At 52.3% G+C, this 25,792-nt stretch overlaps 11 protein-coding genes across 11 annotated transcripts; 4 read left to right on the top strand and 7 right to left on the bottom strand.

The window, feature by feature from the left end:
* Positions 1 to 476: 476 nt before the first annotated feature.
* J4E86_001228 (uncharacterized protein) lies at positions 477 to 1,360 on the bottom strand (the record flags this gene model as incomplete). Its single annotated transcript, XM_051441798.1, has 5 exons — positions 477 to 551; positions 603 to 702; positions 759 to 1,209; positions 1,255 to 1,266; positions 1,321 to 1,360. The coding sequence occupies 5 exons, from the start codon at positions 1,358 to 1,360 to the stop codon at positions 477 to 479; spliced, it is 678 nt and encodes a 225-aa protein (XP_051307969.1).
* Positions 1,361 to 1,907: 547 nt separating this feature from the next.
* On the top strand, positions 1,908 to 3,578 carry J4E86_001227 (uncharacterized protein; the record flags this gene model as incomplete). Its single annotated transcript, XM_051441797.1, has 2 exons — positions 1,908 to 2,617; positions 2,669 to 3,578. 2 exons carry the CDS (start codon positions 1,908 to 1,910, stop codon positions 3,576 to 3,578), a joined length of 1,620 nt encoding a protein of 539 aa, XP_051307968.1.
* A 6,195-nt stretch (positions 3,579 to 9,773) lies between these two features.
* Positions 9,774 to 11,161, bottom strand: J4E86_001226 (uncharacterized protein; the record flags this gene model as incomplete). Its single annotated transcript, XM_051441796.1, has 2 exons — positions 9,774 to 10,710; positions 10,794 to 11,161. The coding sequence occupies 2 exons, from the start codon at positions 11,159 to 11,161 to the stop codon at positions 9,774 to 9,776; spliced, it is 1,305 nt and encodes a 434-aa protein (XP_051307967.1).
* Positions 11,162 to 12,123: 962 nt separating this feature from the next.
* On the top strand, positions 12,124 to 14,027 carry J4E86_001225 (uncharacterized protein; the record flags this gene model as incomplete). Its single annotated transcript, XM_051441795.1, has 2 exons — positions 12,124 to 12,322; positions 12,424 to 14,027. The coding sequence occupies 2 exons, from the start codon at positions 12,124 to 12,126 to the stop codon at positions 14,025 to 14,027; spliced, it is 1,803 nt and encodes a 600-aa protein (XP_051307966.1).
* A 327-nt stretch (positions 14,028 to 14,354) lies between these two features.
* J4E86_001224 (uncharacterized protein) lies at positions 14,355 to 14,918 on the top strand (the record flags this gene model as incomplete). Its single annotated transcript, XM_051441794.1, has 1 exon — positions 14,355 to 14,918. The coding sequence occupies one exon, from the start codon at positions 14,355 to 14,357 to the stop codon at positions 14,916 to 14,918; it is 564 nt and encodes a 187-aa protein (XP_051307965.1).
* A 1,088-nt stretch (positions 14,919 to 16,006) lies between these two features.
* On the bottom strand, positions 16,007 to 16,987 carry J4E86_001223 (uncharacterized protein; the record flags this gene model as incomplete). Its single annotated transcript, XM_051441793.1, has 5 exons — positions 16,007 to 16,092; positions 16,231 to 16,425; positions 16,486 to 16,521; positions 16,575 to 16,708; positions 16,908 to 16,987. The coding sequence occupies 5 exons, from the start codon at positions 16,985 to 16,987 to the stop codon at positions 16,007 to 16,009; spliced, it is 531 nt and encodes a 176-aa protein (XP_051307964.1).
* A 2,208-nt stretch (positions 16,988 to 19,195) lies between these two features.
* On the top strand, positions 19,196 to 19,693 carry J4E86_001222 (uncharacterized protein; the record flags this gene model as incomplete). Its single annotated transcript, XM_051441792.1, has 2 exons — positions 19,196 to 19,289; positions 19,347 to 19,693. 2 exons carry the CDS (start codon positions 19,196 to 19,198, stop codon positions 19,691 to 19,693), a joined length of 441 nt encoding a protein of 146 aa, XP_051307963.1.
* Positions 19,694 to 20,165: 472 nt separating this feature from the next.
* Positions 20,166 to 20,564, bottom strand: J4E86_001221 (uncharacterized protein; the record flags this gene model as incomplete). Its single annotated transcript, XM_051441791.1, has 2 exons — positions 20,166 to 20,387; positions 20,412 to 20,564. The coding sequence occupies 2 exons, from the start codon at positions 20,562 to 20,564 to the stop codon at positions 20,166 to 20,168; spliced, it is 375 nt and encodes a 124-aa protein (XP_051307962.1).
* Positions 20,565 to 21,278: 714 nt separating this feature from the next.
* Positions 21,279 to 22,212, bottom strand: J4E86_001220 (uncharacterized protein; the record flags this gene model as incomplete). The annotated part of the gene is made up of 2 exons (XM_051441790.1): positions 21,279 to 22,079; positions 22,159 to 22,212. 2 exons carry the CDS (start codon positions 22,210 to 22,212, stop codon positions 21,279 to 21,281), a joined length of 855 nt encoding a protein of 284 aa, XP_051307961.1.
* Positions 22,213 to 22,652: 440 nt separating this feature from the next.
* On the bottom strand, positions 22,653 to 23,070 carry J4E86_001219 (uncharacterized protein; the record flags this gene model as incomplete). Its single annotated transcript, XM_051441789.1, has 2 exons — positions 22,653 to 22,687; positions 22,761 to 23,070. 2 exons carry the CDS (start codon positions 23,068 to 23,070, stop codon positions 22,653 to 22,655), a joined length of 345 nt encoding a protein of 114 aa, XP_051307960.1.
* Positions 23,071 to 24,076: 1,006 nt separating this feature from the next.
* Positions 24,077 to 25,117, bottom strand: J4E86_001218 (uncharacterized protein; the record flags this gene model as incomplete). The annotated part of the gene is made up of 4 exons (XM_051441788.1): positions 24,077 to 24,130; positions 24,180 to 24,485; positions 24,534 to 24,782; positions 24,968 to 25,117. The coding sequence occupies 4 exons, from the start codon at positions 25,115 to 25,117 to the stop codon at positions 24,077 to 24,079; spliced, it is 759 nt and encodes a 252-aa protein (XP_051307959.1).
* Positions 25,118 to 25,792: the final 675 nt, after the last annotated feature.

Genomic DNA, 25,792 nt, shown 5'->3' with positions numbered 1-25,792 from the left:
GCGATGAACCGAGAACTATGGTTGTGATGCATTGAAGCCGAGGCTCACACTCGACACGTGACGTCATGGATCGAGCCCCTGATCTTCAACCCAAGTGGGCCTAGTGTCGCATTGGAGGCGGCCCATGCCAAGAACTTCAACACTTCGGCCCCGCTCGCCTTGCGTCTCACGATGACAACATCAACACCACTCGTTGTACTCGTACTTCTTCTCCGACGTACTCGGATCTCTCGTCGCACATATCTCGAATCCCAGAATGTTTTCTCAGCAAGCTGTCACGATCGCAACGGGTGAAAGGACCTTGTACTGAATCCGCTATCTTCTACTTTCCTCATAGCGTATGAGGTGCAAATGAATAATCTCGGTATGCCAACTACAATACTGATTTGCAGGTCCAGTTCCACGTCGCACAATCTGATATGCCCATTCTCATATCGCCCAGACACGATCCTCCCTCCACCATCAAACATCCCGCCTCACCAAGGGTAGCGGCGGTCAATGGTCTCGTTGAAGAATTGCTCAGAATGATCCTTCTTGGTGGCATTGTCGACCTAGAGCCCCGTTAACGACAGACAACGTAGTAGAGGAGTTGTCAAACTCACAATGTGCGCAGTGTTCTTGCTGCTGTCCTCGAGGGTGAGAGGTGCCTTCTCCAGACCGAAAGCGCGTGCGCCCATGTTGCCCATGTCTGTTTGGACGAGACTAATCACACAACATGTCAACTTCGGCATCACACGACAAGCTTGGAGATATCTTACCCAGGATGAATGCACAGCGTGATCAGCCAGTCGTTTTCCATACCCATCTTGCGGACCATGACGTTGGCGAGCGCCTTGGAGCCGGTATAGCTGATATTGGGGTAGGGAAACTCAGGCATGTTGTTGATACTGCCGCCAGCAGCGCTTATGAAGGCGAAGCGGGCCGAGTCTGACTTCTTGAGCAAGGGCAGAGTAGCCTTGTACAGTATCATGACGGAGATGGCATTGACCTGGAGAGCGTTCTCGAACTCTTCGAGCGGCACATCGGCGACAGTGTTGAGCGGCGCGATACCAGCAGCTGAGATGACGACGTCGATTTTGTCGATGCCCTTCACGGCCTCGTATGGGTCTGTCTTGGATGCCGAGTCGATCTTGACGATGAGAACTCTGGTGTTCTCGCCTTTGGAAACACTGAGCAGGGCTTGAGCACCGGCAGGATCGCGCACTGCCGCTATGAGGGTGTTGTTTGGCTGTGCGACATAATGGTCGAACATACCGCGGCCGATGCCTGCATATCCAGTCAAATCAGTTTAGCAGTCCCAAGTAGGTCAAAGGCACGTACCGCGGTTAGCTCCCGTGATGAGATACGTCTTTCCAGGCATGTTGTCGGAGGTGCAGCGGGTATGGTGAGAATGGTATGTAGGTTGCAGTTAGATGCAGTCGGTTATAGCGCGAACCGGCCAATATCATGGTTCAGCTCCATGGCTGTTACTCCCTGAGTTGAGCAGCCACGCGACACTGCACGGTCACCTGCAGCCTTGTCTAGCAGGAAGGCACCGAGCTGTCATTTCTAAGCAGCGTGCACGAGCGTGGCACAGCTTGATGTTTACATTTATGATTATTTTGATGGCTCCTAATTGGCTGTAGCGCCGTCACCCGCGACCCATCACACTAATGCAAGGTCAGCATCCTGTAAGATTGCGGTCCGTGTATTACATTCTTGTGTTCGTGCTCGTCTCATGATGATCCGACTGCAATGACTTTGCGTGGTCATCTTCACCTACTCAGCAACCACCAAACGCAGTGAATCTGCCAGGCATGCTTCAAGTCAGCACTCTGCAGCTTCAGGTACACGTTCGTACAGCTCGAAAGCTTTGATACAATATGTCTGCGCGAACGGGCTGCGGTTGAGATCCTCAGAGTTCTGTCATGAATCAACTCTTCCACAACCTTGTGTCCTCGACCTACGGGCGGATTGGACTTGTGTCTAGCGTGTTCCTCACGCTATACGTACTTTACGTCTCCATCTATCGTCTCTACTTCCATCCTCTGCGGAGCGTTCCAGGTCCTAGGCTTGCTGCGTTGACGCAATGGGTCGAAACGTACTATGAGTGCTTCAAGGCGCCCGGTGGACAATTCATGTGGGAATACCAGAAATGGCATGAGAAATACGGTATGTCTACACGGTTCAGGAAGCGACTACTGTTTGCTCACCACTTCGTCACAGGGCCTATCGTGCGTGTTAGTCCAAATGAAGTACACATCCAAGATCCTACCTTCTACGATACCCTGTATGCGCAGTCTCGTCACTCGGACAAGCTCAAGCATCTCGAGCACCGCTTCAACAATGAGATGTCCTCATTCGCTACTGCTGAGCACAGTCTTCATCGTCTGCGTCGTAGCGCGCTCAACCCCTTCTTCTCTAAACGTAAGATTACTCAGTACTCGCCTCACGTCCAGAGTCATATGGATCGTCTCTGCAATCGCATTGATTCCGGATTCGTCGCCAACGGGAAGACGATGAACCTGAATAATATGTGGGGCGCCTTCACCTCGGATATCGTCGTCGGATACTGTCTCGAGAAGCCGTATGACTTCATCCTGAACCCAGACTTTCGCGCCCAATTCTCTGACGCCATGTATGCCACCTTATGTCGAATCCTACACGTAGCATGACTAACACGTTTTAGGGTTGATCTTCTCGACCCTGTTCACTTCATCACGCAATTCCCATGGATGATCAGATCCCTGAAGCTGCTCCCAGACTGGCTCGTCGTGCTCCTGTCGCCGCCAATGCGCTCTGTCATGACCTTCAACAAGGAGATGGAGACGCAGATTAAGCACGCCAAAGCCGTACACGCCTCTGGAGAAAAGACGATGGCCATCCCATCTCTTTTCACAGCTCTCCTCGAGTCCGACCTCCCGCCTAGCGAACTCTCCACCAAACGCCTGCAGCATGAAGCCATCTCCGTCATCGGCGCGGGCATCGAAACAACAATGTACACGCTGTCGACATGCTCGTACCACCTTCTCGCCAATCCTGTGACGCTGGCCAAGTTGTGCGCTGAACTCGACGCAGCGATTCCAGATGCAAATCACATCCCGAATCTCGACGCGTTGATGCAGTTGCCGTACTTGACTGGCGTGGTTAACGAAGCTCTGAGATTCGGCTACGGCACTCCTCAGCGCATCCCTCGCCTCTCACCAACACCCATGGTCTACCACACCCCCGAAGTAGACTACCAGCTCCCTGTAGGCGCTATCGTGAGCATGGACCATTACACAGCCTCTCATGATCCAAGTATTTTCCCCGATCCTTTCGCGTTCATACCGGAACGTTGGACAAATGATGCAAAGGCACCAGATGGAAAGGCGCTAACAAAGTACCTGATTGCATTTGGACGTGGAACGCGAAGCTGTGTGGGCATGCAGCTTGCGTATGCAGATTTGTTCATTGGCATTGCGAGTTTCTTTCGGCGGTTTGAGTGCGCGCTGTTTGAGACTGGGCGCGATGCCGTTGATTTGTACCTCGATAGCTTTGTTCCGCGCGCGAAGCCGGGGACGCAGGGAGTGAGGGTTGTTGTTCAGAGGAAGCGATAGCGTTCTTTTGTTGTTGCGCCGCGGGGGCAGCTGGCCCCGGGGAGGGCCGACGATGCCCGAGGCTGTGCACGCTAGGCGCTAGGCTGCAGCACTTCCACCGTGGTCCTTCTTCGACGCGCTGAATACCACACGGCCTGAATCTCATCTTCCTGTGATAGTAGTTTTGACCCTCACGAACGCGACAGTGCTATAGATATCGCTATGGATACTGCTACAATGCCTGCTCCAACCCCACCTCCTCTTCCGCCCGCCCCAAAGCCCGCCGCAAAGGCCATAAACCTGAAAGTGTCTGCGCCATCATCTCAACCGAAGCATTGTCGCAGTACAAATGCCCTATTACCACTTGACCAAACCTTTAGGCCATGCTACATGTTTTTATATGGCTCACTCATGGACCCAGAAGTCCTACAAGCGGTCCTGAATCTCCCAAAGCTTCCCACCACACGACCTGCAACCATTTTTGGCTTCAAAGTCAGAATGTGGAGCATATACCCAGCGTTAATACCTGGCGATGGCGATGGGAAGGTGTCAGGTGTGGTGTGGAAGGTAGAAGAGGAAGAGCATTTCAAGCGTTTGCAGGAGTACGAAACCGGTGCTTACATCTGGACTTGGTGCGACGCGTTTTTGGATGACGATACAACAGTATTTGAGAAGTGCCGGACGTTTTGTTGGGCTGGCGACCCGGATAGTAAAGAGCTGGAAAATGGGAGGTTTGATCTGGCGCGGTATCAGAGGGTACTCAAACCATCCGTTGTCAAGAAGCGACCTGTAGTGCCATGAGTATAGAAGGGAATAGCGTGTAGAGAAGGGATCGCTGATCGGTGACTGGTGTTGGCACATATGAGAGAGCACCATAAAGGTATTGTGCCGTCCGGAGACTGACATGCTATTGATGCTGTCTACATACACCCATCTTCTCACATCGTACTATCCTTCCATAAAACTTCCACGTCGAACGTACCTGGACTGTTTAATTCCTTATGTTCGCTATCATTCATGATCTTTATCATAGTGGTAAGGTCTACGTTGGCTTCCAATAATCCAGTGTGTCTTCATCTCGGTACGCCATCCAGCAAACGGAGCGATCGAGCTCATCTACATGAGAATGTTTTGAGCTAAACTAGAGTCTCATATCCCTGTCGAGTTAGTGTTGTATCTGGAAATGTGGAGGTGTGCCAATTTACCTCTCGACTCATGGTGCATTGCGGACGCCATGTCTTCGAGCATTATGGTCGTGTCCAGCGACCATGTGTGCGAGCGCTGGAGCCGGAACAGGATAGGCTGTCTTGCTATTGGTACACTTGTAGGGGGCGTATGTGTCGGAAGAAGAGCGCTTGTCCCTAGAGCATGTTAGGCTGCGCGGGGACATAGTAAGAGTAGGCATTCACATACTATGATGTTGCCGATTTAGACGTCGCATGTACAATCTATAGAGGAGCCATATAGTCGGTGGACATGTGACGAAGAGGGCCATGATAGCAACGATGCTTTGGGTGTCGAGTGGCATGGCACTGGGGATCAGCTTTTGCTTTTGGTAAGAATGCTTGCGTTGAAGTATGCTCAGGTGTACGAGTCTTCTAGTCTGCTCTGGTGAATACCCAGGTACTATGCCGCTGTTGTTCGAACTCGGGCATAGCAGCGAGCAACTGATGTTATATATCTTGTAGATTACTCACTTTATTGCCTGAGGGGGTATGGGATTTAGAAGTGCGCTAATCCGCCGCACGATCCAAGTACGATCCACGGCTACCGGTCCACGTTAAGATGGCGCGTGGGGTAAGCAACATCCTCGACTGTGACCGGTGCTAAGCTTCGATGGCGCGTGAAATGGACGGTGATTCTGGCCATAGCCAATCATTCGTAGCCTCGCTGTAGCACGACTATCCGGAAGAGGCTTGGAAAGGTCTGCTCGGGCGCAGTGCTGCACGCATCTATCAATGGGTACAAGATTCCCGCTGCCGCGACCGTCGCTTGCGTTGGTATAAGATTGTGGAACAGGCCTACTAGATTCAAGTATTCAAGAGAGATTTTGTGTGCAGCCAATCAGTCCCCGTCAGGCGCAACAGCCCCAGCCGGCACGATGCTGGGGCGCGCTGCCTCATCCTTGTTGACGGACAGAGCCGTCGTCACCGCCTGAGAGATTTTGGAATCGGCCTCTCAGATGGGCCGCATCGAGCCGCGTGGCGCATTGACTTACACGGAGCTGTTGCGGCTGTGCATAAGCTGGGAGCCGACTTTCCGCCAGTGACCGAAGATTTTGGCATGATCCAATCACCAGGACCTCAAGATTGCGGCGACAGAAGGCTTTTCAGCCGGGTCGCAGTATAAGGCTCGGCGGGTCGATGATTTTGGAAGCGGCCAATGGAGTGCTGCCTGCCTCGCCTCTTCCCTAGACGCCTTTGCACCCTCTACCAGCTGAACATTACCATACGACAGACATACGTTTCGACATTATAGTCGTCGGAATTTTCCTCTCCTTGTCCCAATATAGGCCTTGCGAGCCTCGACATCCTTGCCTAAGTATTGAGCCCTCTCAGCCTTGTATCGCTCACCACTGGCTTATTGCCGAACAACACATGCTGGAAGACCCTACTCGAAACGTCACAACGAGGACTAGTCGTTGGTCGAAAGACTTGGAACATGCCCAGAAGAGAGGAAGAAGAAGAGTCAGAATGGACGTCACGAAAGGAAGATATCCTTGCTCTATACGTTGAGCAAGACAAGCCGCTGTCTGACGTCATGCATGTTATGGCCAGTCGAGGCTTTACACGAACGTGAGCGGTGTCTGATACCAAGTATCGCTTTTCTAACGAACGAAAGCAAACCGCAATACGAAAGATCTTTCAAGAAATGGCGCGTCTCGAAGAATGTACGAAAGAAAGAATGGAATTTCATCCTCGGTCGCCTGGACGAAAGGAAGCGCCCGACCATCGTCAAAGTCCGTGGGATAGTAATACCACAGGCAAGAATAGAAAAGCAAAGACTTCGGAAACGTGAAACGACTTTTGATCTCTACAAATCACGTAGGTGAAGAGACATCGTTGGTCATGCCGATTCACTGACTGATCAATCAGGACTACACCCTAAGTCTCGTTCTCGAACACCACCGAACATCGAGATCTCCACGCCACGGCCAACTGCAGAGCACGATCTTCAGGAGCTGAGCGAAGAGCCAGTTCCTGACGAGCATCTCGATGAAGAAGTTCCCATGGATGGTCGTCCCCAAGGACCACTTGTACGTGCCCAAGAGGACGACTATGTATTATCATCGGCAGTCACTCCTCCGGATATAACCGCTGTATCTGACGCGTCCGATCATATCCCTACCGAAACGCCCTCGGGAGCGACACGCTCACCGTCTCCGTCGTCACATTCGATCTCAGACTCAACACAACGCTCATGTCCACAAATTTTGTACCAATATATGCGCGCATCCATCTTTGTCGGCGACGATGAGCTTTCCAGCATTATTCCCATAGGGGAGAGATATCGTCTTCACAAACTAGACAAGAAGCCCGTGGAAGAGCTTCTCTGTCATGAATACGATCAGTTTCTCCGGTCATTTGTCAAGCACACGTTACCAAAGAATGATCTTTACGATGTTGTGAGAGCTTTCGACACTGCCGAAGACATGACGTTTCTCAGACGCTTGCTGTTGATTGCCAAATTAGATGCAAAGTGGAAAAGCGTCGGCGAAGACCTCCTGCTTTATGCTGCGGAAGACGGGAACAAACGCTTGGTAGTGATGCTACTCGACGTTGGAGTGGACATCAATGCTTTCAGACCATACAACCATCGATCCCACCTTGGAGGACAACACAAGGCATACAACCCCATACAATCAGCTATTCACAGAGGATACAACGGCCTGGTTGATATCTTGACCAGTCATGGTGCTTCAATCTTCACCACTCATCGGATCTACGACTGTCACTTCCTCGCGCACGCCTCCAGCCAGAATGCCACGGACCTCGCAAAACCCTTGCTTGCCAAAGTCGCGAGTTCGGGCTTTGAAACAGCCAAGAATGGAGTGTGGATACTTGTTATCGCTGTGAGACTGTCACTCGACAAGGTGGTCGACATCCTTCTCGATACTGGATTTAATCCCTATATGTGTATCTATGAACACCAATGGCCCGATGGAGACACATACTTCGAAAGCGCCTTCTCGGTATCCTTGTATACTAAGAAGTTTAGCTACCTCAGAGCCTTCCTGCAGCTCCCTTATCGCGGTCTCGACAAGAAGCAGTGTAACGAGCGAATACGACAATTGACTGCTGGTTACGTCGGCGCTTGTTGTTCGAAAAATGTTGATATCCGAAACGCGATCCCAGACGCTCAATGGCGTCTAGCAGATGTCAAGCTAGTCATGGGATACGACTATGTGCAATCGTACCTTGATAATGCACTTAGAGCAGCTGTGAAACTCAGCAATTGCATCAAGGTCAAGTGTCTGATTCAACTGGGGGCCAGTCCAAATAATCTATGGAACAGCATTATTTCAGCGCACGGAAAGATACTTCTTGGGTTTGCGGTCTCAAAAGGTGATGCGTCTATAGTACGCCAGCTGATAGCAGCTGAAGCAGAGACCAATGCTATGGGCTTTCCCGGATACCCATCATTGCTGCAACGAGCAGTCTTAATGGGAAGCCTAGACATAGTCAGCTTATTGGTTGAAGACGGGGCGCATGTTGATATGCCTCTGCGTTTGGCTGAAGCCGGGGCGTATGTTCATGTGCTTCCGTTTGTACATGGCCTGAGCGCAATCGAGACCGCAGCTACAAGAGGCAATCTCGAGATGGTCGCCTACCTCCTTGAGCCAGGAGCTAATATACAGGGACTGCACAATAAGATCTTCAGGCGGACACTGTACAGAGCACAAAGGAATCGGCACAGACTCGTAGTAGATTTACTACAGAAGTGGAAGAGGTCCCGGTATGGAGAGGAGGACTGTGATAGAGTTTCCAATATCATGAGCTCGATGACGTGGGATGAGTTGGGTTTCCAGAGAGGGAAAACTATGCTCGATTACTATGGCCCACTGAGTGAGCAATCGGATACCGAATCTACGATGGACTCCACAGATGAAGAGTAAACAACTCGCACGCAATGGACCGCGCACAACCAAGAACCCATAGTCAACGCGCAAGTTACCCAAAGATTCCAACGAAGTCGGACGCAAATCTCCAGACCCGTTACCCCACACAAACGCGACCTCCCTCCCACACATCGCACACCAACTCTTCCACATCCTCCAACCTAACACCCCCTCCGACCTCAACGCGTTCACGCGTGAACAACCCCCCTCAAATCTCCCTCCCCTATCGCAAACACGTGGCCATCGGCCCTAATAAAGCTTGTTTCACGCCCAGACAGCCTACACGTCGCTGTCCCAAAACGCGGGCAAGGATCTACATGTCACTTCCGTACTGGGATAAGGCTTGCTTTGTCCGCTGTCCGAAACGAGCTGGACATGATCGACAGGTACGCCGACGTGGACTGAGCAACTCAACGTGTTGGAGATGGGTGGGTGATGTGGGATTTGCCGTGCTTACTTTACGGTGAAGAAGAGGTGAATGATGGGGAAAAGTTTTCCTGGTTTTCGGGGAGTTTGGCGATGATCACTTATCGTGCTGGTGGTGAGACCTTGTGGTTTCGCTGTGACGTCGGTGATTGCGCGGTGGTTGAGTACGGCCCCACATGTTGGAAGTGGAGAAGATTAGTATTGCGATCAGTGGTGTTGTGCTGCCGTGTACCGAATGAGCGGTGATACTTTTTGTGGTCGATGCATTGGAGTTCTGAGGGGTGCATATGTGTACGTCACTAGGCAAAGAAGCATGAGAAAAGACAATGTAACTTTGTTTCATGAAGCGCTCAAAGTAACGTCGATAGTTGCTATCGTAAACTGTGACAAAAAGGCGGTCTCCAAACCATGCCCTCGCATACATACGCCTTGGTAGATGAAATCGCCGCTATGGTATAGTGCCCTAAGAAGTGTAGAGAAGAAAATCCAGAAAGATCATGTTGCGCCTTGTCCTGAGGCTTCATGTCGCCGATGAAATCCTAGTTGATGCTCCTGCTAAACGCCCGTAAATCCCGTGGTGTCTATAACGCCGGGTATCCTGTTAAGATGTGCTCGTCGTGAAATCTAATATGTACATGGAAGGTGACACGCAATGTTGTGCTGAGGGATTCTCACGTCATCGCTTTTTGAGGCGGGTATGTGATCTCGTCTCGGTCTTTGCCTTCTTTAAGGCAGTTGCCTTGCCTCCCGACTTTTTCTTGCAGGAAATGCAGCCGTTCGGTATCGTCCTCGTCGAATGCGAAGGCTCCGTTCCAGAATCCGCAGTCGATGTTTGTGGTCTCGTTTCGGTATACGACCTGCGCTTGGGCTGCCAGGTCCACTGGCGGCAGACTGTGTTCCTCGCCAAGTTTCTCTCCAATTGAATCAATCTCGCTTTTACCAGGCATGTGATGGAATAGCTCAGAGTTCAGTGTCCAGCACCGTAGTCCTGGGCTCGGGTATTTGCTTCGACTTCGAGGGTTGGCTTTCTGCCACTCCGGTGTGGGAGATGGCGTGTTCTCTCCCTTGTTGCAGGCGTGAAGAAGGGCGACGTCGAATGCGCGGGCGCCTGACTTCTTCAGTTTCGGCGGAGCGAGATCGTTGAGGAGACGTTCGGCGGCGCGGCGTGTGACGGCGTATCCGAAGGAGCATAGAGGGAACTTGGCTCGGTGCATGACGCGCGTTTTCTCGGGCATGCCCAAAAGGCGGAATAGGTCTTGTGTAAATGGGTGTAGGTTAATCCACGATGGAAGCGTAGGGTCTTGCCATAGGATGTGTGGCATAGCGCTCAGGTTGAAGGACTGGCGGTCGGTCTTTGGGCCGTCCTCGGTGACAATATCAAAGTAGTCACCGCAATGACCGAGATAGAGCAGATCCCAGGCATCTTGGTCGCCCCAGTATTGTGTGTGGTTGCTGGCGGCGTTGACGCCCGGGTGTTGAGCGCGTGGTGGAGGAAGGAGCTGGCGGGCAGCGCTTGCCGCAAGGGGTATCTGGACGCTGCGCAGGCGGATGTCCCAATCGACGTCGTCTTCGAGAATGAGAGCCGTCTCGAGGCCTGAATCTAGGAACCTAAATCATAGCGAATCAGCAGCTGCTCGATGTGGCTGTATGCATGCCAAGACGGGTGGCATGCCGGCGTCGATATAACTTACCAGCGCAGCGCGTTGTGGTGCCCTAACCACGCTAGTATCGATCCCTTCTGCGCCTTTTCCTGACCGTTGATGAAGCGCTGGACGTCGCCCTCAGTCCATTCTGGCTGGGTCGGGATGGTAAGGTCGATGTCGGTGACATTGGCAGCTTGGAGCAGCGGCTTGCGGCGCGAGGAGCCATCCTTGGACACGACTACGACGGCGCCGAAGCCTAGGGTTTTGTTGGAGGGTATCTTTGCAGGGCGCGACTCAATCGAGGACATCCATTGCAGGTATATGCGGTCAGTGTCTCTGCTGTGGTACCATATTCCGATGAGGACGAGGACGAAGAGCAGCAGCAGCGGCGTGGGCCGCTTCCTGGAGGCAAGCATGTCTAGCTAAGGTAGTGGGCCAAAAGTTGTTGCTGTTGAAGGAGAGTTGCTAGACATGTCCGCGAAGTCGAGGAGGTGGGGGCACGCTATCGCAAGAACAAAGTAGGCATTAGGACGTTGTGTGGCAGGACCGAAGCAGATCGCGCTGGGCGAGGGCCATGTCTAAATGTCGCAGGTTGCGGCGGGAGCAATACGGGAGCATGCCGGGGTGTGGCACCGACATTGCGTCTTGTAACCACTGTATCAGGCTACCTTAGATTATCGCGCATGCACCCGGGATTGCCGTTATTTTACGCTCGCCCGGGTGGATATAGCTTGTAGAGGACGCGGCCGTCGCAGGCTGAGTGTGCGACGGCGCAGTTGAAACGGGCGACAGCACCCAGGCGCCTCCAAAAGTGGAAGTCATCCAAGATTGAAAGGCGCGTCTGACCTGCCACCTGTCCGGACGTGCTTGGGCCTTGCGGCTGACTTTTTGTTTTATGACATGCATACGTACCGTGTCCGCGTTGGCGGTCCCAACAACGGCGTCACGTGGTCGGCGTGCCGAGTCGATGTGAGCAAGGCGCGCCGCTGCGTACTCCGGGACACGCTATCATGCGCCTCACTCAACCACCGATTACGACGCCGACGCTTACAACATTGACTACGACGACCATTGATGACTACGACTAGACACGAGTAGACGACGAATTGAACGACGACACCCCGTGACCCTGCGCGACTTGTTTCTGCAGCACTACATTACCTATTCCAACCCCCAAGTCCGCTGCTTGCTAGTTTGTGTCATGCTGTGCGCCGCTGCACCCTGAAACTAGTCGTGCGCCGGCTGCTTGTCCTCCGCAGCCTCCCCTTCTCCAGGCCGCCCGTCCTCGATCTGCGCCGTCCACGGGGTGACCCCAGGCACAAACATCCCCTCGCAACCCACCGCACCACATGCCCGCCCACTCAGCCAGCCCATAGACATGGCCACGCTGGGCTCGCCCTCTCCCCCGACTTCCCCCTCGCGAACCATGCGCCGCCGCGGCTGGGCCAGGAAGGTGGAGCGCTACTGCTGCACCGCCGTCACCTACTTCCCGCTGCTCTTCGTCTACGGCCTGACGTCGTGGGCCGTGTGGGTGCAGGCTGGCATCGGCTTTGTCCCCTCGAAGAATGTCTGGACGGGTGCGTCTCCCTCTGTACAATACATCCAATGCATATCTGTCCATGTCCAATGAGACCACTTTGAACAAATACCTGGACGCGACTACTGACACGTCGCATAGGAAAGTTCTCGTCTGCCCTCGGCGTCTTCCTCTATCTCATGCTCAACTGGAGCTACACGACCGCCGTATTCACCGACCCCGGATCGCCGCTCAATATCAAGAATGGCTACAGCCACCTGCCGTCGCAAGAAGGAGGAGAGATGCAGTACACGTCCTTCACAGTCAAGGCATCGACCGGTGAACTGCGCTTCTGCAACAAGTGCCAGTCCAAGAAGCCCGACCGCTCCCACCACTGCTCCACATGCAAGCGCTGCGTCTTGAAGATGGACCACCACTGCCCGTGGCTCGCGACTTGCGTTGGCTTGCGCAACTACAAAGCCTTCGTCCTGTTCCTGACATATCTCTCCTTCTTCTGCTGGGTGTGTTTCGCGACATCTGCGACCTGGGTCTGGAGCGAGATCCTGAGTGACGGACAATACACGGAGTCGTTCATGCCTGTCAACTACGTCTTGCTCGCCGTGCTGTCTGGCATTATCGGGATTGTCATTACAGGCTTCACTGCATGGCATCTGTGGCTTACAGTCAGGGGTCAGACCACGATCGAGAGCTTGGAGAAGACGCGCTACCTCTCACCACTCCGAAGCACGATGAAGCACCAGCTCAACGACCGGAACTATGTCGAGGCGCAAGCAAACGGGCGATTGAGCGTTGGCGACCAATTACGCGAGATCCATGCGAACGCTCTCCCAGGAGTGACCAGACCCGAAGAGGGTGAGCAGCCTTCGCGATCCGCATCGCGTTCTCCCGTCCCAGGCCACGCGAACGGCTACTCCCACCCACACTATCAATCCTACGAATACCGAGAGCGCCAGCAGAACCAAGACCGCTACGACAGCTACCTCGACGAGCGCGACAACGAGATGCTACCGAACGCATTTGATTTGGGCTGGAAACGCAACATTGGGCATGTCTTCGGGCCTTCGCCGTTGACGTGGTTCGTGCCACTGGTAACAACAACTGGAGACGGATGGTCGTGGGAGCCCAGTCCGAAGTGGCTGGCAGCTCGGGAACGGATAAAGCGTGAAAGAGAAAGGGAAGAGCAAATACAAAAGCAGCGTGAGCGCGCTGCCGGCTGGGGTGTTGATACTCCTACTGAGGCAGAATTCAGACGTCCCACCCGCGGACCGGATGGGTGGATGCCCGGCCAATACAACCAGCCTGCACCGCGAGCCACAAGACGACCAGAGTGGCCAGCACCTACTCGTCAAGGCGAGCCGACCCAATACCTCACCCCCTCGAACGGCATCGCCAAAGGCCCCATCGACGGACGAAGAAGTCCGAACAAAGCCGACCAAATACTAGGACGAGAACGCGGCATGTACGCAGACGGGGACGTACCGCTCCAAAATATCGACAGGAGGAAGTTCGACCAATACAATTACATATCCGAAGACGAAGACGACGATTACGAAGTCTCCAGCGACGAGCAAGCGGTAGACCAACGAAAAGCACGAAAAGCGCAGACCGTATCCGCACCCCCGAAAGGGACGCAAAACTGGAATGATATACCAGATGGGTTCTTAGACCCAGCACCAAAAGCGAAGAAAAGCACAAGTCGGGAACGGCCGCGGAAAAACGGCGAATGGGATGATTGGGGGACGTGAAGATATGGCGAATACAACGGATACGAAGGCATGTTGGTTATGTTGATATGTACATTTCAATGTTGCATAGCATGGCGTTTGTTGCATAGGAATGGAGTTTACGTCTAGTCATTTGAGGAATGAAGATATTCTTATCCATGGCTTTTGGTTTCTCTTAATACTACGCTCTAGGTACAGTCTCGCGGATTCTAGTAGCTGACTAGGTAAGCAAACGTGTTCTGTTGTACTTATATATATCTGCGCACTCGCATGCCAATCACTTTGCACTCACACGCCCACCCTTTCTCGACAGTCGACAAAGATCTCACGAAATCAAAATCAGCACACATGCCTATCACAGCCGCAGAGTACAACACTTTCTACTTCATCGCCAAACTCATCCGCCAGGTGTTCCCGGGGCACAGATTGTATGTCGCCCGTGAAAAGAACCTAGCCGGCAAGGTTCTCAGCTACCACGCCGGGGTAGCGAAGTATGAAGGCAAGGTGATGAAGGACATCATCATGGCTAGCGGTAATGCGAAGAAACGCGTCGATGCACTAGACACACTTTTGGGAGATCTGGAGGACTACGTGCACGATAACTTTGAGCAAATCGAGGCGGAACGGCGGGCTAGTGATGCTGCTCGCGACGCCGAGCTGTCGTCCAGTGAAGAGGAAGACGAGGGAGGGAAGAGGAAGGGGGGAACGCTGGGGGGAAGAGGTGTTGATAAAAAGCCCAGGCTAGACACCGACCAGTCTCTAGGGAAGGGGGACGCGGAAAAGTCTGGGAAACGCAAGCACTTGGAACAAGGCAAGGACATTCCAAAGTCAAGTGAGGGGTCTTCACCAGTCCGGGTGAAGGCAGGAGCGAAGCCAGAGGATAGAGTTGAAGGAAGGGACAGGGCGCGGTAGGGGTGATGTGCAGACTTCATAGTGTTTTACAGAGGTCCTCGGAGATGCGATATTTTCCTCTATCTCAAGTATCTGCATGCGTAAAAATCATACCAAATACGGGAAGTATAATATCAAGATCAGAACGGCCTGGAATTGACGCAGTGGTAGTAGTAGTCATCGTCGCTAGGTCGCCTCTTGGTTATCGCAGTACCATAGTTCGTAGTATGTTACATATGGGAGATATTGTTCTGCTGTAAGCGCCTGTGCGACTATCATGAGACTGTAATTAAGTCGGCTGAGTAATGCTAAGTTTGATCACTGATCAGCTAGACAAACTTATGGTGCTCTTCTTATATAACGACACGCATCCACATGCTGAAATTCCAGCACTTACACTATCTAACAACCCGAGATCAGCACCGATGTCCAGCAGCATCACAGACCCCGAGTTCCAGACCTTCTACGCCGTAACCAAGCTTATCGATGCCGTCTATCCAAATGGCAAATTGTACGTGAGTCACGGCTGGAGCACTGACAGTGTATCTTACCGGTATCGTGCCGCTGTGGTGGAGTCAAAAACAGAGTCTTCAGGTATTGTCAAGAGACGACTACTCTCGAACGTCGAAACAGCCAACACTCGGTCTGGCGTTCTACAAGCCGTGCTGAGGAAGCTAGAGGAAACCGCGGCCTGGAGACTCGACGTGATGATAAGCGAGAAGGAAAGAGATGACGTTGAGGAAAACGAAAGGAAGAGGAAGAATCTGGTGAGTTGCGAAGCAGTGTATGAAGAAGCTAGAAGGAGAACGCAAAGCGGAACAGGGTTGGTCTCAGCTGCAGGAATAGCTTTGTCGATAGAAGATATCGGCAGAGAAATTGGAGTAGAGTTTATTCCACAGAAGCCGTGGTAGATAGGGAAATGTGGAGGCATGGTTGAGCAATGGACATCGTATTTGATCGTTGTGGTCCCTAGTACCTGCCGGGCGAGAAGGCAGCCCTGGGTCCTCACTAGCGCCGCGCGCTAATCGAATTGGAATATCCCGAGGTCTACGATGACGATATCCTCCATCACATCTCATCACTAGAAACCCTTTCACCGTTGTGCCTTACTACTGACCGATCTCAACATTGCAGCCGTCTTTGATCGATATGACGAGTGTCATGACCTGCTTCTCCACTCCAACCAGCTCGACAGCTTCTCTTTTGGGAAGTCTGATATCCGCGAAGCTCTGAAGAAGTCGCACAATCACGTACCCAGCTTCCGTTAGCGCAAAGTCCACTATAATTTCAGATTAGCTTGATGACGAAAAGCGCAACCCACGCAGGTACTTACTCCCTAGACAGGTCCGCGGTCCACCATGGAAAGGAAGATACCCCCACTTGGCGTTTGTCGGATCTTGCTGCTGCAGAGGCATCTCTTCATCCCATCTCTCTGGTCGGAACAGCTCTGCATCCACTCCATAAAGGTCGGGTCGGCGGTGCATAGCATACACACTGAAAGCTACCGCGCTCCCTTTTGGTATGAGGACTGGGGAATTGCGATTCGGACCGCCTCCTGTGGGAAGTACAGTGGTCCTTGAAGCCATACGGATATTAACAGGCACGGATGGGTATAGTCGCAGGACTAATCTGAAGGTGAGAATCTCATTTGAGAGGAAGATTCAGCTTAAGACGTACCTTCTTTGAGCACGTTTTGCAGGTATGGCAATCGTCTCAAGCTATCGCGGCTAAGTTCCGAATCTGTGCCACAGGTCGAGAGGATTTCCTCGCGCAGCTTCTTCATCACGTTCGGATGACGTGCGAGCAGAAAACTGTTCATGTTAGACGAGAACCCCAACATTGGGAAGCGCAACTCACAATGTCCAGGAAAGAAGGCAGGCGGTGGTGTCCCTCCCAGCGACTAACAGACTGATGATCTGACCTCTTAATGCAGCTCGATTCGACGCGTGCTGCGCAACGGCATCCAGAAAGACATGTTTACCCTCATCGTCTGTCTTACATCGATTCGACAAAATATTGCGATCGATAATCTTGTCGGCAAACTCGCGAACATCTCGGCAAGCTTTCCTGAACCCTCTACCGTCAATCATCCAGTAAAGGTCCTGGAGTCGATATCTGATAACAGCCCATTGTTGGGCGGTGTTGAATGCATCCGCAAAATTCCGCTCCCCAACAGCCTCCGGGTGTGCGAGACTGCGAGTTGACTCGCCAAACAAAAACGCTGTCGTGGTATCGAGAGTCAAGCGGAAGAAGAGCGGCTGCAGATCAACGATCCCGTCGCCTTCTCGAACCAACCGGATGAGATCATTGGTCGCTTCTTGGAATATCTCAAGGCTCTCATAATGCTTGTGTTGCAATTGCGGTCGCAGTATATCCCGGGAGTGTTTCCAGCCAGCGCCTTCCTGCGTGAAAATACCATCACCAAACGCTGGGAAAAGGATCGCTCGACGAGGCCCAAGACCAAAGTCTACCTGTAAGTCAGCCTTCCAAAACACCCACCACGTCATCTTCTCAATTCCGCACCTTTGAAATTGGTAGACAAGATAGCCTCCAAATTAGCCGGCTCGACAGTTCCATACGCTTTCACTCCCAGAAACTTGTGCTCTAGTGTCTTTCCCGTTTGCCGAAAATGGAACAGGAAGAGCTCCATTAATCGCGATTCAGAGTCTGCGCGGAAGATCTGCTCAAGTCGATCGATACCAAACGGCCTTTGGTTGTTCAGTCTAGGGGCTGGAAGACATCCGTGGCGGTCGCTAATTGCTTGGTCTTTCTTCTGAAATTCAGTAACTTGGGAGTGTGTAGGTCATAGGTTGGACTCACGAGGCATTGTCGTCGGTGAGAGAGATACTGGATTACGAGCGCAACCAGTGAGACAGCGGCTACAAGAAGTGCCACCGGCGTCATCGTGTCAACAAAATCGGAAAAGGTAGCAGCCAGATCATGGAAGAGAGTCGGCGAAAATCCGAGAAGTAACTGGAAAAAAGAGATTGAGCGTTTGCGCATGCGCCACAAGGGTGGAGTACTCCTTGTTGGGCGTTCGTGTAACGCAACACCAACGCGCTATGATAGAGCAGCAGGCGTTGAATGGGCCGTGCTTTTGATCCTTATCCTTCTGGGGTGTTCTTCCATGACGCAAAAGGGTGTCTAGCAGTTGAATGCTTCCACACTGGTGGAACATTAGAGACTGTTTGATGCGTTTGTGTCTGCTACCATGGCGAGCAAACTGTCGCATTTATTCGCTTATGTAGAGAGCATACCTTGGCTTGGTATCCCAGCTTACCGAAATACCTATCAATCATGAGCGTAAACTCCACAGCCAGAGCCAAGCCCGTGACCGAGGCCGACCACCGTACTCTTAGCCATGTGAAGATGCTAGCCGATAGTCTCTTCGGCGACGAGTTCAAGGCATCCGTCCTACTCTATCAAGACTCCACCAATTCCAATCTCAATGGATACCTGAGTACTGTTGTTACTAGCTCAATTACAGATCATTCACCAGTATTAGGACTTGGCCTGCATGGGGGATCGACAAGGGAAGAAGCATTACTGGGGCTGTTGCGCACCTTGGAGAGGTTGATGGCTACGAAAAGTCTGAATATGGAAACACCTGCAGTAGAGTTCTGGGAAAAGATCTTTGAATTGACGGAGGCTAAGGAAGCCGCAGAGCGAGCTGCTCGAGACGCAATGTCTAAAGAGAGTAATGACGGAGTAGATGGGCCGAGAGGTGGTGCACTCAGGGATATTGGAGGAGACAGAAATCAAGCTGGTGCTCAGGTCAAGGGGAAGAGAGCAGGCCCGCCTCCACCGAAACGAAAGAGAAGTGGTGCATGAAAGATGTTAGTGATCTGCAGTAGAGAGACGGCCTTCTTCAGAACACAATCGTCGCTTGAAGTAGGTGTAACACATGCCAAGTGAATATCAGTATCACTCGTAGGGCTCCACTGACCACGCCTGTGCTTTGCTTATACAATTAGACGTCCAGCAATCAGTTTTGTGATCTAACCTACGCATGTCTACACATCTATAAACATGTGAACATAGTGGAATGAGCGCATGCAAATGTATCGAATCGCTTCGACGGTTCCACAAAGTTTGCTTCTCCAAGTGATCTCACCCACCTGTTCACCCTCCCGCCTCATTGTACAACTAGACAAACACATTGGTACACCACTGATCCTAGTAGATGACGCGGCTTCTTCACCGGTTTCTCGCCATAATAGACCGTCTCTAGTTGCCCTTTGTCTTGATATCGCAAAGTGGTAGAACTCAAGACACAGATGGATTCATTGGCAGCAAGTATGCCTGAGCGCCTCGGCCGACCTCGCGAACCGCTTCCAAATCTACGTGGTGAAGACGAAACGGAAATTAGATATCTCATCGACTTAATCGAAAGTAAGTACCAAAACCCCCCCAACCCCATCCCTCCCACCCACTCACCTCCCCCCTCAGCGCAATCATGGATCCTCTCCCCCCTCAAACCCCCCTCCTGCATCCTAGGCCGCCACCCCCCACCCAAAGCCTCCGCAAACTCCACCTCCAAACCAAAAGCCGTCGACCCCTCTCTCGCTTTCTGCGCCTCCCTCTACAGCATCGAACAAGGCGGAGTTAGAAGCCTCGAACTCGGACCTGAAATGGGTGGGAGCAGGAAAGAGGCGCTGGAACATTTGTTGGGAGTTGTGGAGATGGAGATTGGAAGGATGATGTTGAATGATGATAACTATCAGAAGAAGAAGGCGGCGAGGGATGGGGGTGGGAGTGTTGGGAGTGGGAGTGTGGGGAGGGGTGAGAGGGGGTGAGCATCTCATACAAGTAAAGACCCTTAATATGTTTATGGCCTACATTGGGATAAAAAGATGTGAAGTAGGTCGCCAAACGTCAATGTGGGCCCTAAGATGTTTTGGCCTTTTCCTTGCACAAGGTGTAAGGGTGCTTTTGGGGGGATGAGTCATGTTTCTGATCACAAGGGTTCTTGGAGTATGCGAGACTGCTTGACTGAGTAATGCAAATGGGGTATCTTGCTGGCTTGTGTTTCTACGTTGTATGGATCAATCCTCCAGATTAGAAGAGCGGCTGCATACGCGATAAGTTCTCGCATTACCGCCCTTTTCGTGGACCACAACATCTGTTACGGTTACCATCATGTCCAGATCCCTCATTTCATTATCTTCCTCGAAACCCCTCCTGCTGCATGATCTGTTGTGATTCCAACAAATCATACTCCCCCTCTCGGGCTCCCCAGGACATCTTCTGCATTATCTTCCTAAAGTCCTACTCGTCTTCATTCTCCTCGGGCTCTCCCGGTCGTTGTTCTTCAGCGTAGTCTTCTTCGCTCTCTCTCTCGTCGGGTACTTCCGGGAACAACGTTCTCATTCCAGCATAATCTTCCACTGCCTCTAGCAATTTCAACAGCACCTCACTCCGCGAATCTGCTACCTGCACCTCGATGAGATCCGTCATCAGCTCCACGGGTTTTCCGCTGGAGGTGTCAAACTGATGGTGATAACAAGAAATGACCCTCGCACGATATTTGACAATTCCTAGCTCGTTCTTCAGACAGCCTAATTTCACAGCGGCGGACGGGTGGGGGAACGGAAAGATGCCTTTAACCAGGAGGTTGATGTATGTGAGAGTATTGACGTCTGCCTGCGATACTGGGAGGATGGTCATGTCTGGAGCGAGAGGCAGTAGAAGAGAACAGGTGTGTCAGTCGTCTCTTGTGCTAGGAAGGAACCTCGTGCGTCTTTTAAACTTGTTGACTGCCTTTCCGATTGCTATAATTGTCAGCAGCAACAAAATATAAGGCTTGCTTTGCTATGACAAAAGCTTCTTGAAGATGATTGCGATGCCAGAGAGCAAGCAGCCCGACCGATACATAGCCTTGAGGGGCAGCTATCCAATAAAGCTCCGCAAACCGTCGTCATCATGAGTACCATGGCACACGAATCGAGCAACGAGAGTCGCCCCCACGTACCAGCACCTCCCAGCGTTCCTGCTACGCCCCTCTTAGACACCGATGAGAATCACCTCAGCTATCTCAGCAGTACAACACCGCTCTTCACCATACCTTGACACCGCACTGACATCATCACAGAATTAATCACCTCCACGTACCGCCCGACGCTAGAACCACTGCTCCTAATGGGCAGATACGAAAGCAGAGGAGAGGGTGTTGAAAAGTTCCGCGCGTGCGTCATTGGCTGGAACACTAAGTCAGTTACCCCAGAAAAGAAGTTCCTCATTGCGCCTCAGGAAGGACTGAGTCGTCAGTCTGCACTGTTGGCTGTCATTAGGTTGGTGGAGAGTGCAGCGCATAAGAGAATGGCGGATCTTGAGGCTAAGGAGGCCTGTGACCTCTGAAGCAGGTGGAACTCATGTCAACATTCATAGCTTAGCTTTCTCGTCCAACAATGGTATGCCGACAGCCTCTTCGAGCTCTTTCACAGCATCCTTCGTCTTGCCCAGATTCACCTTGATTGTCCTTAGTCCCGTCTTCTTCGCAAACTTCAGATTTATGCCGATGTCGTCCAAGAAGAGAGTGTCACCTTCCCTCACACTCCCCATGCCCTTCTTCCTCGCGATCTTGTCCATCTCCCGTACCGCCAGCTTGTATGCCTCCGGATCCGGTTTTCTGACACCAACCGCCGCCGAGCCAAGGAAGATGTCAAAGCACGTCGTGATATCTGTGGAGTCGTTCGCGTAAGGGTTGGGCACCGGTTCGTGGATGAGCTCTTTGGTGAAGAGCTTGCCTTCGTCGTCGAGAATGCCCGTGGGAAAAGTAACGTTGTTGCTGAACGCGCCCAGGACAAACTTTCCGCTTTCGCCTAGCTTTCGTAGCGCGGGGTACATGTATGGATCCGGAGCTCGGCTGATCTTCATCATGCGCCAGAACAGCTTCTTCGCGTCGATGTCCGGCACCTGTGGCTTCCCGCCCTCAATGGCTTGTCCACCACCGACACTCTCTTGCTGCGCCAGCTTCTGGAGATATTGTGACCATACTTCCGGTCGCATAAGCTGCTTCTTGAAGGCCGCGAACCAATCGTCATTGAGTTCGACTTCGCCCCGTTCAATGAGCTGCCATGCGCCGGTGTCGTGAGGGCCTTTCTGGATCGCGAAGTTTATGTAGCCATTCGGGATTTTGTTCTCGATTTCGTAGTCGAGAATGGCTTGGAAAGGGCTGATGACCTGCAATGGTAGGCGTTAACTAACGTGGTCCCGTCGCGCATAGTAATGAATGGCAGGGCAGTGTAAAGGAGGCACGTACAACAACTCCGCCGATGTCGAACAGGATGGCTTTCGGTGGCTTTGAGGAGGTCATGATAGATAGATGTTGATAGAGATGGCAGGCATCGCTATGAGGCTATCATGGTGGTTTGTAGCGCGTCATCGTGGTCGGCAGTCGAGGAGTCGTGAAGCCTCAAGGAACCTCGGCAATGGATAAGCTCTATCGGTCAACGGCGCTAGCCCCCGCAAACAATTCAACCTCACAGGCATGCATCGCTCATCACTGAGGTCAACTTTCACAAATCTTGCTATTTCGAATGCTTCAAGGTATCCTAGACCGCTTTCTTTGTCTTCGGCGCGTAGGCGGAACTTGGGCTTGAGATGAACGCTCTTTGGATGGTAGCTTCGCGACAATCTTGTCGCTCCTCCCCTTCCTCCCACACAGGACGTCAGGAGTCGATCCAGTTCTCTTCCACACATCATCGTGCTCGACCTCCGTGTTCAATTTCGAAAATGACAGATTGGGTATCATGCTCACCTGTCGCGTATCATTTTGCGGGAGCCGGACCCTGGGATATTTCCGATCCGTTAGGCCCGGTCCACTGTGCAGCCTGGAACGAGAAAAGTCGCCAATAGACTCACAATGCTGAACATCGCTCCTAATTCTTCCCGTCTTCTTGAAACCTTTTATGTTTTTTATCCGGTTTTGGCGCTGTATGCGCTCGTAGTGTTGATAGCGGAGGCGTTCTAGTTCAATCCGGGCTTGTGTTGTTTCGTATAGGTAATGCTGTTCGTCACCTAGAGCGAGGATGTGGATAAGCATGTGCTCGAGGTCAGAAGACGGTATCAAGCCTCTAGCGTTGAAGTAGCCAATGTTCACGACCAACTGGTCCATAATCTGATGTCTACCGATGAGTGTAGGGACCAAAGCCTCGACATCAGCTAGGGTCATCGGATGGCGTGAGATGTGTTGCAGGAGAGGACGCTGTCCTTTGACAGGCAAGACCCTCATCATCTGCTCCACACGAGTTGGGAGTGGGGGTAGCGTGTATTCTTTGACGCTACCTTTCAATCCCACTGCATCGCTTGCACCTTGGTATGATGTATCATCTAAGCGAGATGGGTCAGGAGATGGGGAAGAGGCAGTGGGGGACACTGGAAATACTAGATCAGCCTGACTTTGCCACCCGACACAGCCGCCCAGGCTCAGAGATGCCACTCGGGACTCGAGCGTTGACACGACCATGGGGTTAGTTGAGCAGAGGTGGGAAGGGGTGGTGAAGCTAGAACGCTGATCGCGATGAACCTCTAGGTAGTGAAGTGTTGCTGTGTCCCATACTGAGGAACTCCCGCCTAGGCATATGTGGAACGGAGTGAACAGTGTTTCGCGCGGTGTGTTGGCATATTGCAGCATACCCAGCGAGAAGTGAATCTGTTATACGTGCCTTGTGAGTCTATCAGTACAATCATACGATAGAAGAAGTCGCAACGTATTGTGCAATAGAGCCCTCCTCACGCTCCCGCAATGCACGATGTGAGACTTTGACGGAGTACGTACATAACGTCGCGTAGAAAGGGGATGTGTTAGAATTAGCGAACAAGGTATGCGAGGTAGAGGCTGGAAAGGCATTATGCATACTATACGTGTACCGCTAGATGGCTGAAAGCCCGCAAAGTCAATCCTATGCATGTTTTGCCGAACGTCTCCAAAAACAAACTCGACTTGCTGTAGTCGCATTTATGGATGTTGCTTGGGGAAGGCTATGGCGTGAGACACGATGGCAAAATTGCTGCTCACACAACTGCTGAAAGCTTTGTGGCTCTCAAAACAAAACTGAGCAGTTGCGTACCAAAGTTCTGTTGCTCCAGGACTGGTACTCACATATGGCGGACGAGTACCATTGATTTGGCCTGCGGGAAACATCGTGCTTTACTCGTTGTTACTCCGAGAACAAGCCTCATGCGTTCCAAGTCAGCTCGTAGCCGAAGACAGTCCGGCGAAGAAGTTCATCCTAAGTTCGGTCAGTGACGTCTGCAAATAAAGCGATCCGCAAAACTCACACCAGGATCTTCCTCGAACATGACCTTATCCATGACCTTCTCGAACGTCTTAGCGACGGTAAAGCCCGCATCCTTGGCCAGATCAAAGAAAGCCAAGTCTTTCTCGTACAACCACGGGCGGTATGGTGTAAAGAAGACGTAGGCTCGGGAGTTCGGCGATTTCTTGAGGGTCAGCTGGACAGTCTTGATGAGTTTGGCGTGTTCCGAGTGGTTAAATAGAAGGTCGGCCAAGATGAGGACATCAAAGCCCGAACCATCAGCCAGATATTTCGTCAAGTCACCGGTAGGCGCACCCCAGAGATACCCCTGTACATACATTAGTGATGTTTGCCAAAGTTGAGCACAGTCACAAACCTCCGCCACAATCTTGGGTGGCTTAGAAAGTAGTTCGCAATGGTCGACATTGTATTGCAGGTTTTCGACCAACTCAGCATCGGGATAGTCCGTGACGACCGTTTGAGCGGCACCGTTGAGAGCACAGACAAGGCTTGGAAGTCCTGCTCCGGCGCCAAGCTCGAGAACCGTCCGGTTTTCAACCAGCTCTTTTGCATTCTCCTCTAGATATTCAGATATAGTGCGCCCTGCATTCCATAGAAAGTGCCCCTGAATACGTCAGTGAACGTGCCAAGCGCAGCTCAAGTACGTCAGAAGTCAGTGAAGGTATCGAAGCATTTCCGAAATTCCACGGGCCTTCCAGAAGTCTTCTAGAAGAACGGAAGCCAATACTGGTGGCGTTGACAAGTTCCATACATTGCTTCGGGATGTCGGTGATCAAGCGCATGACTTACCCACAAAGGGTTGTGACCGACCAAACGAACAGTGAGCTCTTTGCCGGAAAGCAGCTGATGAGACGCGAATGTGGCCTGCTTTTCTGGTTCATAGAAGTCGGTAGGCTCTTGGAACAGGTCCAGGCCCTCCTCGTCGGCTTCTGAGGACATGATGGAAGGAAAGTTGTGACGAAACAATGGTCTTGGCGAAGATTGTATTTTGGGTGTTCGAGGAGCGGAGCCACAAGTGGCACGTGCCTAGATCACCAGCCACCACCTTTCCTATCTCAGCTGCGTTCCAGACAGACGCAATCTTCGAAACAGCGGATCGCCGTCATCAACGGGGTCTGAAGGCTGACCAGGCAGGATGCGCTGCAAACGGCCGCAGGGTCTGCCGCTCGCTCGTTGGCTGTGGCAGCGAGCGTTGCACCAGCCCGATGGCGTGGGACGTGATCCAGGTGGCTTCAAGCGACGCCTCAAGTATACCACGGCCTACCAATCGCGCCCACACCGATTGAATTATCGCGGTACTCATCTGAGGGCGCCAGGGTCCGCTCGGCGCCAGATTCCCCACGCTCCAGTGATATACCCGGCGGCCGCAGCATCGTTTCCACGGTTCTTCTGACCATGATCTGAGCAGGCACAGGTGCTGCTCTCCGTAGGTCACGTTTCCATAACTCCCGTCTTGCAGGTACTTTATCTCACCACTTCCTCCACTTGCTTTACCGCTGAGACATCGCCTGGCATCTATTTCTCCATCATCGCACCTTCTGCTTGTGCCGCCCTGAAGCGACTAAGACCGCTTAGTAAGAAACTTGCTCAACGCTAAGGCACTAAGCCTAATCC

The sequence above is a fragment of the Alternaria arbusti genome (assembly GCF_024043155.1).
Source record: "Alternaria arbusti strain BMP 1465 chromosome Unknown scaffold_1, whole genome shotgun sequence".
Taxonomy (NCBI): Eukaryota; Fungi; Ascomycota; class Dothideomycetes; order Pleosporales; family Pleosporaceae; genus Alternaria; species Alternaria arbusti.
This window is presented reverse-complemented; position numbering and strand designations above follow the sequence as displayed.